The 15595-nt window shown below is 41.8% G+C and overlaps 1 protein-coding gene across 2 annotated transcripts in view; it reads right to left on the bottom strand.

Moving 5' to 3' along the window:
- Positions 1–15595, bottom strand: part of PGM1 (phosphoglucomutase 1) — a 76828-nt gene that overhangs the window by 38560 nt on the left and 22673 nt on the right. The window contains exon 1 of one of the 2 annotated variants that reach the window (XM_049879475.1): positions 238–582. The exons of the other annotated variant lie outside the window; for it this stretch is intronic. Within the exon in view, the coding sequence (XP_049735432.1) occupies positions 238–537 (300 nt within the window). The 5' untranslated portion in view covers positions 538–582. Of the gene's footprint in view, positions 1–237; positions 583–15595 lie in introns of those variants that run through there. 2 annotated transcript variants of the gene reach the window in all.

Below are 15595 nucleotides of genomic sequence, written 5' to 3'. Positions count from 1 at the left end.
CAGGACACAACACATAAAAAGCTGAGCTTGCATTCCTAAACCTGCTAATATAACTAACATAATTCCAGGAGGATTTTCACAATATACAATCTCTGAAGTCACAACGAAACTCAACTGGACATTAGTAAAATTGAGATGTATATAAGTACACCACATACAAATCCTACACTTATGTATATTTCTGAAAAATTATGAGATAATTTGGAGAGTCAGAAATGTAACAATAAATATACCAACCCCATTGGCGGCAGCCATCTGCACTATTGTTTCTGCTGCTGACTTATTAAAATACCGACCATCTCCACCAACCACCAGTGATGATCCCTGGCGCTCTTTTAGGTCTATGGAAAAGAATATACTCTGGATGAAATTCTCCAGATAGCATGGCTTTGACTCAAAATAATAAGTTTTCTTCCATAATCCGCTAGTTCCTGGTTTCTGGTCATTGTAGGGAGCCGTAGCAAAAGTCAACAGAGGGAGAGGACCTTCTTCCATTTTTCCATGTTTCCCAGAAATCCATTGATCAAAATCACTCATCTTTCATTCCCGCCACTTGGCTCAGTGAGGGTATCCAGAGAACAGTCAAGGTTCCCCAAATAGTCTGTCAAGCCTGAAGCTGCAAAGGAATCATTTGAGAAACTAAAATAGAGGTTTTGCCTGGACGATCTCTCAACAGGGAAGCACGGTTGTTGCCCCTTGAAAAAAAGTGAAGGGCCATACACACACCCACACTCCCACGCAAAGCAGATCTTCAAAGTTGTTTTGATGAGGACACTTCTACCCACATAAACAAGCCAAATACCCTTCAATTATTTTTGCCTCATTTCCCCATTAGGGTGGAGATAGCTCCAAAGGGTGTTGCAGGCAGCGGACTTCAGTTACAAACACCAGATGGCTGCCAGATTTCACTCTGGGAGCCCGGGCAAAGGCAGAGCAATTCCTGTCCTGAGAAGCAGATTTGTGAACAGGACACCCTGGTGTGGCTCTCACTGCTCCTGCCACTTCTTAAACCAGAGACTCTCTGGGCATTCATTACAGAGAAGGCCATCTGCAGCTAAAGTTGTTCCATGCCATCTAGCAAGTTAAAAGGTCAATCTGTAAATGGAAGTGAGGGATCTCAGTTACATCTGGTTTCTTCAAATTGCTGTCATTTTGAAATCCAAGTGATTTTCCACCTGCAATCCCAGGTAGAAGGAAAAAAAAAAATTCATCTAACAGAGGAGGTCTCTTCATTGGCCACCACAGATTTAATAAAATAGCACACAAATTTAGAAGAATGGATACTGACAAATATGCCCTGAATGACTAATGCTGTTGTTAGTTGCCATCGAGTCGATTCCAACTCATGGTGATCCCATGTGTACAGTAGAACTGCTCCATAGGGTTTTCAAGGCTGTGAGCCTTCGAAAGCAGATCACCAGGCTATCTTTTTTTTTTTTTTTTAATTTTTATTGTGCGTTAAGTGAAAGTTTACAAATCAAGTGAATCTCTCTCACAAAAACTTAATACACCTTGCTACATACTCCCAATTGCTCTCCCCCTAATGAGACAGCCCGCTCCCTCCCTCCGCTCTCTCTTTTCATGTCCATTTGGCCAGCTTCTAACCCAGTCTACCCTTTCACCTCCCCTCCAGGGAGGATACGCCAACATAGTCTCAAGTGTCCACCTGATCCAAGAAGCTCACTCCTCACCAACATCCTTCTCCAACCCACTGTCCAGTCCAATCCCTGTCTGAAGAGTTGGCTTTGGGAATGGTTCCTGTCCTGGGCCACAGGCTATCTCTTGAGGAGACTCTGGATGGGTTTGAACTGCCAACCTTTTGGCTAGTAGTCAAGTGCCTCAGCATTTGTGCCATTGGGACTCCAAATGACCCATAGTGCTTTGTTTCTTGATCTTATGGGGAAGTGAGGGCAAGAATGCACCAAATCTTGAAAATGTAAGCAGAATAGGAAAAAAAAATAAAGTTTTTTTTTGAGTGTATGAGGTTTGCTCAGTTTATGATTTAAAAAAAATAATATGAATAGAAGATTAATTTTTTTTTTTTTTTTTTACTTTTTCAGTCTCAAATAGACTTGGCTTTTAAGAAACAATTTTTAGTGAAACACTTTAAGTGTTTTGCAATTGAAGGACCTAAGACAGTTAAAAATATTTTACCTGGATGAATTTAATATCCAACTCCATCTGATCCCTCAGACTTTATTAACAATCTGTTTAAATACATACATGTTCTTTATCTGGTTAAGCAGAAGTTGCCAATTAAGAAGCTCCATTGTCAAGGTTTCAGTAAACTTGATAAGGATGCTTAAAAAGAACTCCAGGACTAGTTATACCCTATGTTTTTGGAATCTAATGTGCACTGAGGAGCCAATGTTTTTAAGGGAAAGGTAAATAACCATTTGAGATACAAAATCTAAGTATTTTTCTACTAACTTGTCAAGCAAGGTTCAAAAATAAACAGGCATTCTGAGTAGCCAAACGCCTTCTCTGAGGTAAGAAAGCCCCTGTGTTCCAGGAGCTGTTACAGGCTGTATTGTGTCCCCCCAAAAGATATACCGTAACTCCTGGTACCTATGAACGTGACCTTGTGTGGAAATAGGGTCTTTGAAAAGGTTTTCAGTTATTTTAACGCAAGATCATACTGGAGTTACACTGCAGCAGCAAGCCAAGGAATGCCTGGGGCTACCAGAAGCTGGGAGAGACAAGAAACGATCTTCCCCTCAGGGGCTCCAGAGAGAACACGGCACTGCTAACACCCTGAATTTGGACTTCTAGCCTCCAGAGCTGTGAGACAATAAATTTCTCTTCTTATAAGCCACCTAATTTGCGCTGTTCTGTTACAGCAGCCTGAGGAAACCAGTACAGGTTGTCTGCACAGGAATACAGAGCTAAACAGAAAGCAGGCACTGGCAAGGGACCCTGGCCCCCTTCAAACGACAAACGGGGCTGGCCCATGTGTATGGAATACCTCCAGATGTAACATTAAACCAGTTCGCAAGACGGGGCTATTAAGTTGAACACGAGTAAGGCAGAAGGCAATTACTTTATGTAACTTGTTTGGGCTCTTATTTAATTTTAAAACTAAAATTAAAAAAAATTATATTAAAAAAGTGTTTGCTTTATTAACAGAGTTATTTACACACCCACTGTTTTTTTTTTTTGTTTGTTTTTAACTCACTACAAATGCATTTTTTAATCATATTTTTTAAGTTCTGTGCCAGGTTTTCTTTGTTTTTTAGACGAGCTTGCAAAAACTGGGCGAGCATATGTATCTTGACATATTCAATAAGAGATACAGATTTATGTAACATCAACACAATAATCTCTTCATTGGAAATAACAGAGCAACCAACCACATAATTGGTAGCTTCCTTAATGAGATTTTGAAATCCCAGGGCAGATCCAGGGGCACGTGGGCACAAGGGTTCTCCCACATCCCCAACCCAAGCTTCTCTGCTCACTCAATGCATCATATTCCAACATGTTCTCTGATGCTGCTCTTCCCAACACTGGAACTATGAGAATAACGTTTTGAGCAACTATATATGCCTGGCACAGTGTTTGTCAGTATACAAAGCTCAACCAAAAAACCCCCACAACCCTTGCCCTAGAAAAGCTTCTCTTCTAAAAATGGGCCTGAGTCATAATTTTATGGCCACAATAGAACCCAACTCCATATAAAAATATTACCAGAGGCAGCAATGTTAGATGGACTGTGAAGTGTGGTAAAAAAAAAAAAGAAGAGGCATTAAAAACATTAAGCTTCCTAAGACGCACAGACTAAGTGGAGCAGCTATTAAGAAACTCATTTGTTTTAGCTCTCCAGCAAAGGTTGAACTTCATCTTCAGAAACGTTACTGTCGAGCATAGCGAACCCAATTTGGCCTAATGAATTCGCCTGCATTGCCAGTACTCCTTCACAATGACACAAATTACATTTAAACCATATGGAGGATTTAAGGATTACTCCCTTCAGACAAGGAACTTTCATACTGGTCTTGGGTCCAATCAATTTCACCATAGCAGAGTTATGAACCCCTTCGTTCCCAGCCTCACAGAGTCTCCAGGTCCCATTCTAATCAGAAATGATACTGTACTAGTTGAATGCAGCAGAAACTGTAGACTTGCCAATCCTTTATTTATTCTTTCTTTCAATCAACACATTTTTAATAGGGCAGCTAACTCCTACATCCCAAGTACCAGGCAAAGGTTGGACCCAGAGCATGAGCAGGTTCACCTCGTCACACCAGAGTGCTTTTTTAGCAAATGCCACAGGAGTGGACCCTGGGGATGGAACAGCCAACCCTGTCCCTAGGCACAAGCACTAGAAAGAAAGCCTCTAATTTCTGCTGAGAGGACCAGGGATCATCAGACCTCTAGGCCAAGGTCTTAACGCTTGTGATGATGGCTGCAGGTGCCTACCCCTGAACTTGAGAGCTTAGGGTATTTGTCCCAGTGGTGGGAAGTACAAGCTAGGAAACAGTTATTCATTTCTCCAACAACATGAAATAAACGCCAGCCCCAGACTAGGCATTAAAACATACGAGAATGAACATAGATTTAGAAGCCAGATACAACTAGGGCTCAAATCTTTGACTGTAAAACGTACAAGAGTTACAGTATTGAGCAAGTTACTTAGCTGAGCCTATGAAATGAGTTATTCCTCTTTTCCCTCTAATCCTCAATTTCCTCGTTGCTAAATTGGGAATAATAATATCCACCTCATATGGTTTTTGTGAAGATTGTTGTTGTTGCTTGTTGCCATTGGGTTGGCTCCAACTCATGGTGGCCTTACATATAACCAAATGAAACACTGTCCAGTTCTGCATCATCTTCATAATAACTGGTTTGTTTGAGTCCATTGTTGTGGCCACTGTGTCAATTCACCTCATTGATGGCTTCCCTCATTTTTGTTGGCCCTCTACCAAACATGATGTCCTCATGAAAATTAACTCACCCAACTTCTATGAAATTCTTTTAAAACTAGAAATTGATATATAGGCATAAATTATTATTATTTTGGTAGTGGTCAGAGATAGAAACAAAGGTGGCTGGGACTCTGTGTTCAAGAAGCTCACCATCAGAAAGGAGTCATCGCAGTGCAATGGCACTGGTGCTATCCCACAAGTATGTTGATAGAGCTGTGGCACTGAAGAGGTTGGAGTGCCAGGGAGACTGGAGAAATAGTTGGGGCAAGATTATAGAACCTCATAAACCATACTAATTATTTTGTAGGGAGTGGGGAGCTATGGAAATTTTTAAGCAGAAGGGACATAAGCCAATGAGATTTTGGAAACTTGACTAGCTGGCGGTGGTATATGGAATAGCTTGCACATGGAGAGACTGGAAAAAAGATAAATCAAGACTGGCAAAAAAGAATCCTTCCTCAACTGCAGTGGCTTTGAGGATCTGGTTAATGTGATCTTGTCCAGTGCTATTCTGCTGGCCCCCAACACATAACCTCAATCTTGATTCTTTGTGCCAGTTTGAGCCCTGTTCTGTTTCCCCTCCAATATGGAAGACACTCCTTAACACTCTTTCCTCTGACCCCTTCTCTACAGAGTGTCTTCCCACTTATTCTGTGAGAACTTCCCATAAGAGTGGATTCCTGGGTCCATGTTTTCATGACAGACTCTGGTTCCAGGCCATGATATGATAGTAGGGCTCAAAAGTATACTAGTGAGATTCAGGTGGCCCTTAAACTGGGAAGACAAGTAAATACAGGAGCTGTGGGGCAGGTAAAATTGTGTCATGAGAACATCTGTTGAACTGTGACTGACAGCCAGATATGTGAGAATACATTAGAGCTACACAGGACCCAATCCTGCGTCACTGATACATCTCTAAGAGTTGGGGCCTGGATGTATGGGCAGAGTCAGAAAAGAATTCAGAATAAAGCAATAAATAGATTACATGAATCTTCTCAAGTGTGTGGAGGTTGTAAATTCATAAAAGATGACAATTCATGGGCTGTGGGCATTTTTAAACCTAGGAAGATTTAGAATCAAGTATAGTGATGATGAAGTAAATCAAATTCATAGTATAGAGAGAATAAACAATCAAATTTATAGTGTTAATATTTTTGCATTAAGTTTGGGAAAAACCTATGTATATTTGGTATTTAAAATAAGCAGTTACTCATTTCTCCAAACAACCAAGTATTTTCATTTCTCCAACCAAGTGTTTTAAATACTTTAAGAGGATTTGGAACATCAGCTTATATATAATAGGTTAGCCTGTCGATTCCAACTCAACACGTACAGTTGGATAGCTTATTTAAGTTATTTGTGATTTTAAGTTAGAGGAAATAAGACAGTTTTATCAAAATTATAAATATCACTGAAACATTTAAGAAAATTTAGAATGTACCATATTTATAGGTTTCACATTAGATCCAGACAGTACACCATAAGGACTGAACGGCCTCTAAGGCCAGATGATAAGATCTGAACCCCATCTCTGCCAGTCACAAGCTGTGTGTTAGACAAGCTATTTAACTTCATTATGCTTCCATTTCCTCATCTGTGAAAATGGGGATGACAGTCCTCCTACATCATTTGTTCTTGGAATTACTAAAAGGAGTAAGCTCAAAAACCAGGGCTGGTACAGTGTGCCCTGTGCAAATATCTGTTATTTTTCTCAGATTGTATGAGAAGAACTTGAATACTTTGAAAGTTTTGTTTGTTAGACAATTAAAGAACTTAGAAAGTAATTTAATTTATAAATTTGAAATATTCACGAGTTTAAATAAATGAGTTTATAAATAAGATCGAAAAGCAAACAAAACCAGACTTACACCGACAGGTGGATCAGCAGAGGGAGAAGATAGTGAAACAGATGTGCTGAGATAAACAGAGATGAGACAGAGCAGCTGCCTGGGTTCCCACTTTCTCAGGCTTCCGAGAAACCCACCTGCCAGTCCTGTCTTTGGCTTCCAGGAGACATTCCTCCAGCCTTATGATACAGTCCTCTTGGTGGCTCACTCTAGTTTGACTAGGTGACCGTTACTTGCAATGACTTACACCTCTCCTCTGTGTTGACCAGTGCTCTATAGTGCCTGGGTCCTGTATGCCAGCTCCACCTGCTGTTCTATACAGGCAAGAAGAGGAAAAGAGGACACCACCTCGCTTTCTCCCTTGAGCCATAGTCAACAGCAAGCACCCAGGCAGAGTACCATTTACTAGCTGAGTAACCTTAGGCAAGGTACTTAACCTCTTCACGGCTCCATTTCCTTCTCTTTAAAATGAGGATTTAAAAAATTACCTACCACATAGGTTTGTTGTGTAAGGACACAATGAGTTAGTGAGTATAAAGAAAGCTTGGAACAGTGTCCAGCAAATCCTACATAAGTGTTGGTTCTTATTACTGACCTGAAACCAAAATGCAGGCATGTTGCAGACCTTTGCATTGGGAGAGCCATTAGTTATACACATTGTCAATAGATTGGATTATGTCCCCCCACAAAATGTGTGTATTAACTTGGTTAGGCCATGATTCCCAGTATTCTGTGGTTGTCCTGACCATTTTGTGATTGTAATTCTATGTTAAAGAGGATTAGGGTAGGATTGTAACACCACCCTTACTCAGGTCACCTCTCTGATCCAAGGCAAAGGGAGTTTCCCTGGAGTGTGGCCTGCACCACCTTTTATCTCTCAAGAGATAAAAGGAAATGGAAGCAAGCAGAGAGTTGGGAACCTCATACCACCAAGAAAGAAGCACTGGGAACACAGCATGTCCTTTAGACCTGGGGTCCCTGCGCAGAGAAGCTCCTAGTCTGGGGGAAGATTGATGAGAAGGCTGACAGAAATAGAAAGCCTTCGCCTGGAGCTGATACCCTGAATTTGGACTTTTAGCCTACTTTACTGTGAGAAAATAAACTTCTCTTTGTTAAAGCCATCCACTCGTGGTATTTCTGTTATAGCAGCACTAGGTAACAAAGATGTACATATTAATGCAATTTCTCCTTTTTTAATTCAATTAAAAAAGGAGAAATTACACTAAACTATGAAGGGAGTATAACCAGAAGAATTATGAGGGCTACATGGTTCAGACCAAACAGAAATCAAACCTGTTGCCATCAAGTCATTTCTGATTCATGGCAACCCCATGTGTTCCAGAATGGAACTACTACATAGGGTTTTCTTGGCTGTAAACTTTATGGCAGCAGATTGCCAGGCTTTTCTTCCACGGTGCTGCTGGGTGGGTTAGGAATCAAGCACAAATGTTTGTGCCACCCAGGGATCTCACATGGCTCTGAGCTGTACAAAATCCCAGGTTCAGAAAGATTCTAAACAAAACAGCTGTCTCAGAATACATATATTCCTCAGCATCTATCAGTCTGTTATCTGTCCCTTTACCTGTCTATCTATCCAACATTCGCTATATAAATTGATTTACCGCAAATTATCATCAGGCACTGTGCACTACCGAAAGATGAAGGGGGCTCAAGTTGTCAAGAAGCTCCTGGTCTAGGAAATGCAGGTAAATCAACCATCATCACAAAATGGAGTCAAAGATGCTAAGCTGGGCTCACAAGACAGCTATGGGCGCTCAGAGGAGAGGGAGAGGCTGGTGAAGGCATTCCCCAGCTCCACAAATGCCATTCCTTAACCTGGAGTGGTTAAGTGTAAAAACAGCCTAAAAATAATCTCCCTAATTTCGAGACTCACAAAGCTTAGGAACCCCTTTCGTACATAATGAACACACGAAGATAACTTCTGTTTTATTAGAAATTATCAATATCCAACCATTTTGACCTACAAAAACAACACTTTCTATGCTTCATGTAAATTTTTTACCTGTATCTTTTATTTCCTTTTTGGATCATTCTTGGGCAATTTTCACTTAAATCCCTTAAGAATATTCACTTGAAGCTATCGGAAAAATTTCTCATATCTTGGCTGTTACCAGGAGCTAAGTTTTAAAATGTCTTGGTCAAAAGAAAGGAGCCCTGGTAGCACAGTGGTTAAAGCAATCAGCTGCTAACTAAAAGGCAGATGGTTCAAACCCACCAGCTGCTCCATGGGAGAAAGATGTGGCCGTCTGCTTCCGTAAACGCTGCAACCTTAGACACCCTTTGGGAGAGCTCTACTCAATCCTATAGGGTCACTAGAGTTGGAATCAACTCAAGAGCAGTGCTTTTGGTTCAGGGTTTTGAACCAGTTCATTCTGATTTGAACACCTGCTGAGAATTTGCATTTCTAACAAGTTCCCTGCTGAGAATTTGGATTTCTACTCCCAGATATACTGAATCAGAATGTATATTTTAACAAGATCCCCAGGTGATTCTTCTGTATAACCTCCTAAGAACTTGCTGGAAATGCACATTGGTTGGTTGGTAAAACCAAAAACCTGCTGCTCGTGGAGTCGATTCCAACTCATAGCAACCCCATAGGGTTTTCCAAGGCTGCAAATCTCTACGGAAGCAGACTGCCACATCTTTTTCCTGCAGAGTCGCTGGTGGTTTCAAACCACTGAACTTTCAGTTAGCAGTCGATCACTTTAAGCACTCCACCACCAGTGTTCCATGGTTGGTGAAAAGAGGCCTGTATTTATTTTTAAATTTTTTATTTATTTAGAAAAAAAAAAAAAGCTTCATTTTCAAATCATTCATGGTTGTATGTTTCCCTCTTGTGGTAAAAAATGGGAAAACAAGCTAGATTTGTAGGCAGTTTTGCAAGGGAGTGCTCTGACTTATTCCTAGTGACACCCTCCTCTTCCAGCTATTACACTGCCCAACTCCAGGGGACCCTGTTGGCCTGGAATACAATGGGGATGCTACTGTCTGGAGTTCTGTGGCAGGTATTATCTGCCCCTCCATCACATAATTAAAATGTGGCAAGATTTCTGGGCTTTTAAAAGGAGAGGAATGGTGGGGTTACTCTCTGTCCATCTCATTCTCATTATTCAGGAATTTTCCAATTACATGGCCTGGCCAAGCAGGATGTCTGCCTGTAAAGGAAATTAATGAGGGTGGCCACAAAGAGGGGATGCCCTTTTCTAGTGGCTCTTTGTAAGCCTGCTTTTCTGTAAAATTGGGATAGTAAAACCTCCCTTGAAATGTCCTGTAAATAAATGGGGAAAGGCATGTAAGCTGCCTATCACAATGCCTGGTCATATAGCAGCCACTCAATACATGTTATCTGAACAAAGAAGGAGATATTGATAAGGACTGACCACATCCTCCTAACACATCCCCTGATCTCCTAGGAGGTGAGCCCAAGAAGGAGAGAACCCATTCTAGGGGCTGATCTGTTTGATATTAACACTGATTAAACATCTTCCATGGGCCAGGGAGGAGAGAAGAGGTGGGGGAAAGGGGTGCTAAAGACGAATCAAGCACAGTCCCTGCTCCAAGCAGAGGGCTTTGGAATCAAACAGGTCTGAGTCTGAATCCTGGCTTTGCCACTTACTAGCTGTGTATGGCCTTCCTGGCCTCGGTTTCCTTCTTTTTAAAATCAGGACGATGATACCTGCTTTAAAGGTTATTTAATAGGAGATAATTCGGGGCTTCAAACAGATTTGAAAAAGATTCATCATGGCTGATGGAAACAGGTAAAGGGAAAAGTGGTGAATGAGAGCTAGAGAGATGGAGACCAAAGAAAACAAGAGGGTCATGGCAGGGCCAGCATTCCATCCCCTTCAGCAATACTGGAGGGAGATCCATAGGAATAAGAGTCACACCATATATCTACACTGTAATGTTCTGTGTCTGTAAACGTGTCCTTTAACTTAGTGAATTATACACCATTCACTCCACAATATGGTTTTTTAGATATTCTCAAGAAATCCAAGTTTGAAGCTTTCCCTCTTAAAGAAATCGGGTTGCATAACTGTGTTACATGTCACGTAGCCTACCAGGTAAAGAAAGTTATAATCTCAGCAAACTGACAGATATTTACTCTATTACTGAACAAATACTGTGACCCCTTTTCAAATGTATGTTATCAGTACCCCTTATCAATAGCCTTTTTGGAAGCAGGTCACCAAGCCTTTCTTCCTAGACTGTCTTAGTCTGGAAGCTCTGCTGAAACTTCTCCACCATGGATGGCCCTTCTGATATTTGAAATACCAGTGGCATAGCTTCCAGTATCACAGCAACTCACAAGCCACCAAAGAACAACAAGCTGACAGATAAGTGGTAGACTCAATGGACTCAAACATACCAATGATCGTGAAGATGGCACAGGACTGGACAACGTTTTGGTTCTGTTATATGTAAGGACACCATGAATCAGAGCCAATTCGATAGCAACTAACAACAACCACCACCTAAGTCTCCAAAATTCTTGCTTCCCATCAGGGTCACAATATAATTCTAGGCCTGGGCCTTCGGTTGGCCTGTGTATAAAAAAAAGCCCAAGAGTAAGGACCTGTGTGGCAGTCAACCAGTGCCTTGCCCTCCTTTCTCTCATCTGCAATGCAGAGTTAACACGAAGGCCTATCTTAAAGTCTAAGGCTGTAGTCTTACTTCCCACAACGGCCTATTTGTTTTGCATATGCTGTTCCCTCTGCACAGAATGTCTTCCCCGTACCTCCATGTCTCCACTTTTTCCTCATTTCCTTCTAATCATCCCTCAGTACTTGGCCCAAATACCACCTCTCTTCCTCTGACCACCACTCTGTGCTCCTGTCCCTAGTGCTCCCAGTACACCTGATGCCATATTCCCCACACCCTAATGTAGGGCCCACTCGACAATGCTTCCACAGGATGGAGCTGTCGCGTGCACGTCTGTATGCCCCAAATGCATAGCACGGTACCAAGCAACGAGGAAAGAGTAAATGCTTGTAGGATGGAAAGCACCCACTCAAATATTGTTAAGGAGTGGTGTCTGGAGTAAACGATCTAACCAACTGTTGACTAGAGCCACTATGCTAAAGCCCAGAGGGATAGATCTGCTATGCAAACACCAAACGCTGGGTGAACTGCACTTTAGCTACTCGGGGACATTTTTGCTGACTTTTGAGCTGGCCGCTGTATTCTTTTGAGATGAAAAAGCTGATTATCAGGCTGATGACATATTACTGAAACCTAAAATTCTGTAGAACGGGTTTTCTTCATCGGGCCCTGTGCAAAAAAAAAAAAAAAAAAAAACGCTATAAAAAAGACATTTCTGCTCTGAAACTTACAGGCTAACAGGTGTGGAGCATCTTGCTAGGTCGTTGGCAAAGGTGAGAAGAAGAGAAGGAAAACTGAGAAGGTGGGAGCTGCCTGGAGGTCTACTTGGAAGTGCACCCATTTCCCCTCAAAACCCTACCTGCCCAGTGCAGCAGCCTGAACAAACATGGCTATATGTAAAGATTATGCTAGATAATTTCCTATGCATTATCTTCTTATTTCCTAAACACACCTCTATGACATACTATTAATTTCACAAATGAGTAAAGAAAGAGCTCAAGCCCTTTGCCAAGGTTAAAGTTTATAAATAATGTATCCAGGAATCAAACTCAGGACGGTCTGACACCAAATGTTGTATCATAACAAAATTTTAATGTAAAAGAATTAATTCTGATATCCCACTAAGATTCTCAAAATGGCATCATGCCTGTACTTTTTTGATTACCCCACACTGGGCGGGTTCTTCAGCACATCTGAGTTTTGGACTTTCAGGGATGCTAGATAAAACCGTACGTGGAGATTTGTTTTGGCAGGAAGCTTCTATTAGTAGGGTGACTTTCCCATAGCAATAATGGAATTTCAAAAACAACCTGCTGGGAGCCAGGCTGCAAGGGCGGCCCCTCTGCACCCACTGCCCCCAGCATAAACATTGAAGAATCCCTGAAAAGTCAGGAGGAGCCAGGCTGCAAGGGCAGCCTCTCTGCACCCACTGCCCCCAGCATAAACATTGAAGAATTCCTGAAAAGTCAGGAAGAGCCAGGCTGCAAGGGCGGCCCCTCTGCACCCACTGCCCCTAGCATAAACATCGAAGAATTCCTGAAAAGTCAGGAATATCTCTGTCATCTGTGTTATGTTTCTGTTTCATTTTCAGCCTGTGTATAGCAGAATGTATAAGCATAAAATTCCATTATAGATTTAGGGACCTTTGGACGGGGGGCGTCCTACTCATAATCCCCTGGTGAAATCCCGGGTAGGGACAGCCCGTGTATTACTTGGGGATCAACATGAAGTTGTCTTAGGGGAAAAACAAATAGCTCGACTATGGAAAACAAAAACAGGATGGTGGAATCCTGGTATTTACCAAGGCCCTTTTTGTGATTAAACCACCACCCACACATGATCCCATAAAAGTGGAAAAACAAAAGGCAGTGAGTTCTCTCAGCCAATTTCTCAGCCAATTACAGGTCAACCTTCTCGTCTACCCCGCTCACTGCTGCGCTTGACTGGTCTTTGGGTATAGAGATTGGGCTAATTGTCCTTGGCATAATCGTGGACAATATGATGTAACCCAAAGTGGCTGGACTTCAAAAATTTGGCCACCCTGGACAAAATGGACAAAGCCTATGTGGCAATGGTTTTTGCAAAAAGATTAATTATTATAAAAACTGTGGAAGGAATTGCAAGATTAAGCATAAAGTGTAAAGCAGTATGAAGTCAATTGTTACTTTGTGTAAAAATATATCAACAAAATATTCTCTTCAATTAAACAAAAACTCATTGTACTTGTGTGTGTATGCGGAACTGTACTATGTGTCACTTGGAAAATTATGTCTCTGGGAAATGATGTTTATGATTATATCTTGTACTGCCCCTTTATTGATCATGCGATGTTATGCTTTTGTAAGCTTATGATATAAAAGACCATGTAAAAAATAAAAAGAGGGCTTCTTTTTCTGCAAAATGAAAATATAAGACATACTACCTCTCATTCTTTTTCGCCGAACTCTACCCCTCCTCTGGTAACCCTGTTCATTGCTGAGGCTGGCCCCCGGCAACAACCATAGTAAGTCACCTTTGTATTATACCTTAGAGTTCCCAAGGAGCCTTGGTGGCACAGTGGTTAAGCACTCAGCTAACCAAAACGTCGGTAGTTTGAACTTACCAGCTGCTCTGCAGGAGAAAAATGTGGCAGTCGGCTTCTGCAAAGATTTACAGCCTTGGAAACCTATAAGGCAGTTCTACTCTGTCCTATAGGGTCACTATGACTAGACACAACAGCAACGGGTTTGGCTGGGGGGTTAGAGTTTCCAAAACTTTTGCAGGCACATTATTTCATTTAATTCTTGTAATACCTCTCTGATGTGGCAGATATTAGAATTAATTCCATTTTACAGATGAGAAAACTGAGCTTCTGATAAATTAAGCAGAATACATGATATTGCACAGTAAATTGTTAAAATGGAAGTCTGAACCAAAGTATTCAATTCCAAGGGGCAATGGTGGTTTGTTTCAGTGGTAGAATTCTCAGCTTCCATGCAGGAGACCCAGGTTCGATTCCCGGCCAATGCACCTCATATGCAGCCACCACCCATCTGTCAGTGGTGGTTTTTGTGTAGCTTTGATGCTGAACGGAAACCCTGGTGGCACAGTGTTTGAGAGCTACAGCTGCTTACCCAAAGGTGGGCAGTTCAAATCCACCAGGCACTCCTTGGAAACCCTATAGGGTCTCTATGAGTTGGAATCAACTTGATGGCAACGGGTTTGGTTTTTTGGGTTATAATACTGAACAGGTTTCAGCAGAACTTCCAGACTAAGAAGAAAGGTCTGGAGATCTACTTTCAAAAATCCGCCAGTGAAAAACCTATGGATCACAATGATCCAATACACAAATAATCATAGGGATGGCACAGGACCAGGCAGCATTTCCTTCCATTGTGCATGGGGTCACCATGAGTTGAGGGCCAACTCAACAGCAGCTAACAACATCACTACAAACTAAAGTAATTTGGTAGGCTCCAGGGAGCCACCAAGTAGCCTGTCTTCCATTTGGTATTATGTCAGAGGAAGTCTACAGAAGTACTGCAGATTACAGTGCTCTGAAAACTTATTGTCAATGCTTACCATTAGTATACTTTCAAATAGGGCAGCAAAGGTATTAGCTCTATGCATTAGACTAGTGGCCACCCTCTGCCCCCACCCTGACTTTGCCCTTCACTAATGCCTCTTTATCTTTCTGCACTTGTCTCAAATATTACCTCATCTGGGAAGACATCCTTGTTCTCCCCTTTCCCCTCAAGGTGTGCTTGGCAGACCCTCCCCTGTGTTTCTATAATTCCCCAAACTTCTTCTCTCATACTAGTTGTAGTGGGTTGAATGGTGGCCCCCAAAAGATATGTCAACCCAGAACCTGGTAATGTGACTTGTTTGGGAAAAGGGTCTTGGCAGATGTAATTAAACTAAGGATCTTGAGATGAGATCATCCTGGATTACCCAGATGGCCCCCAAATCCAGCAATAAGTGTTTTCATAAGAAACAAAAGAGGATAAAGCACAGTCACACAGAGAAGGCCACGTAAAGACAAGGCAAAGACTGGAGTTCGGCAGCCACAAGCCAAGAAACCCTTGGAAGGCGAGCAAGGATTCCCTCCTCGCTTCCCCAGAGGGAGTATGGCCCTGCCAACATCTTAATTTCAGACTTCTGGCCTCCAGAACTGTGAGAAAATAAATTTCTGATGTTTTAAGCCACTCAGTTTGTGGTAAT

This window comes from Elephas maximus, chromosome 3 (assembly GCF_024166365.1).
Source record: "Elephas maximus indicus isolate mEleMax1 chromosome 3, mEleMax1 primary haplotype, whole genome shotgun sequence".
In the NCBI taxonomy this organism is placed as follows: Eukaryota; Metazoa; Chordata; class Mammalia; order Proboscidea; family Elephantidae; genus Elephas; species Elephas maximus.
Note: the sequence above shows the minus strand (reverse complement) of the source record. Positions and strands in the feature narration are given on the sequence as shown.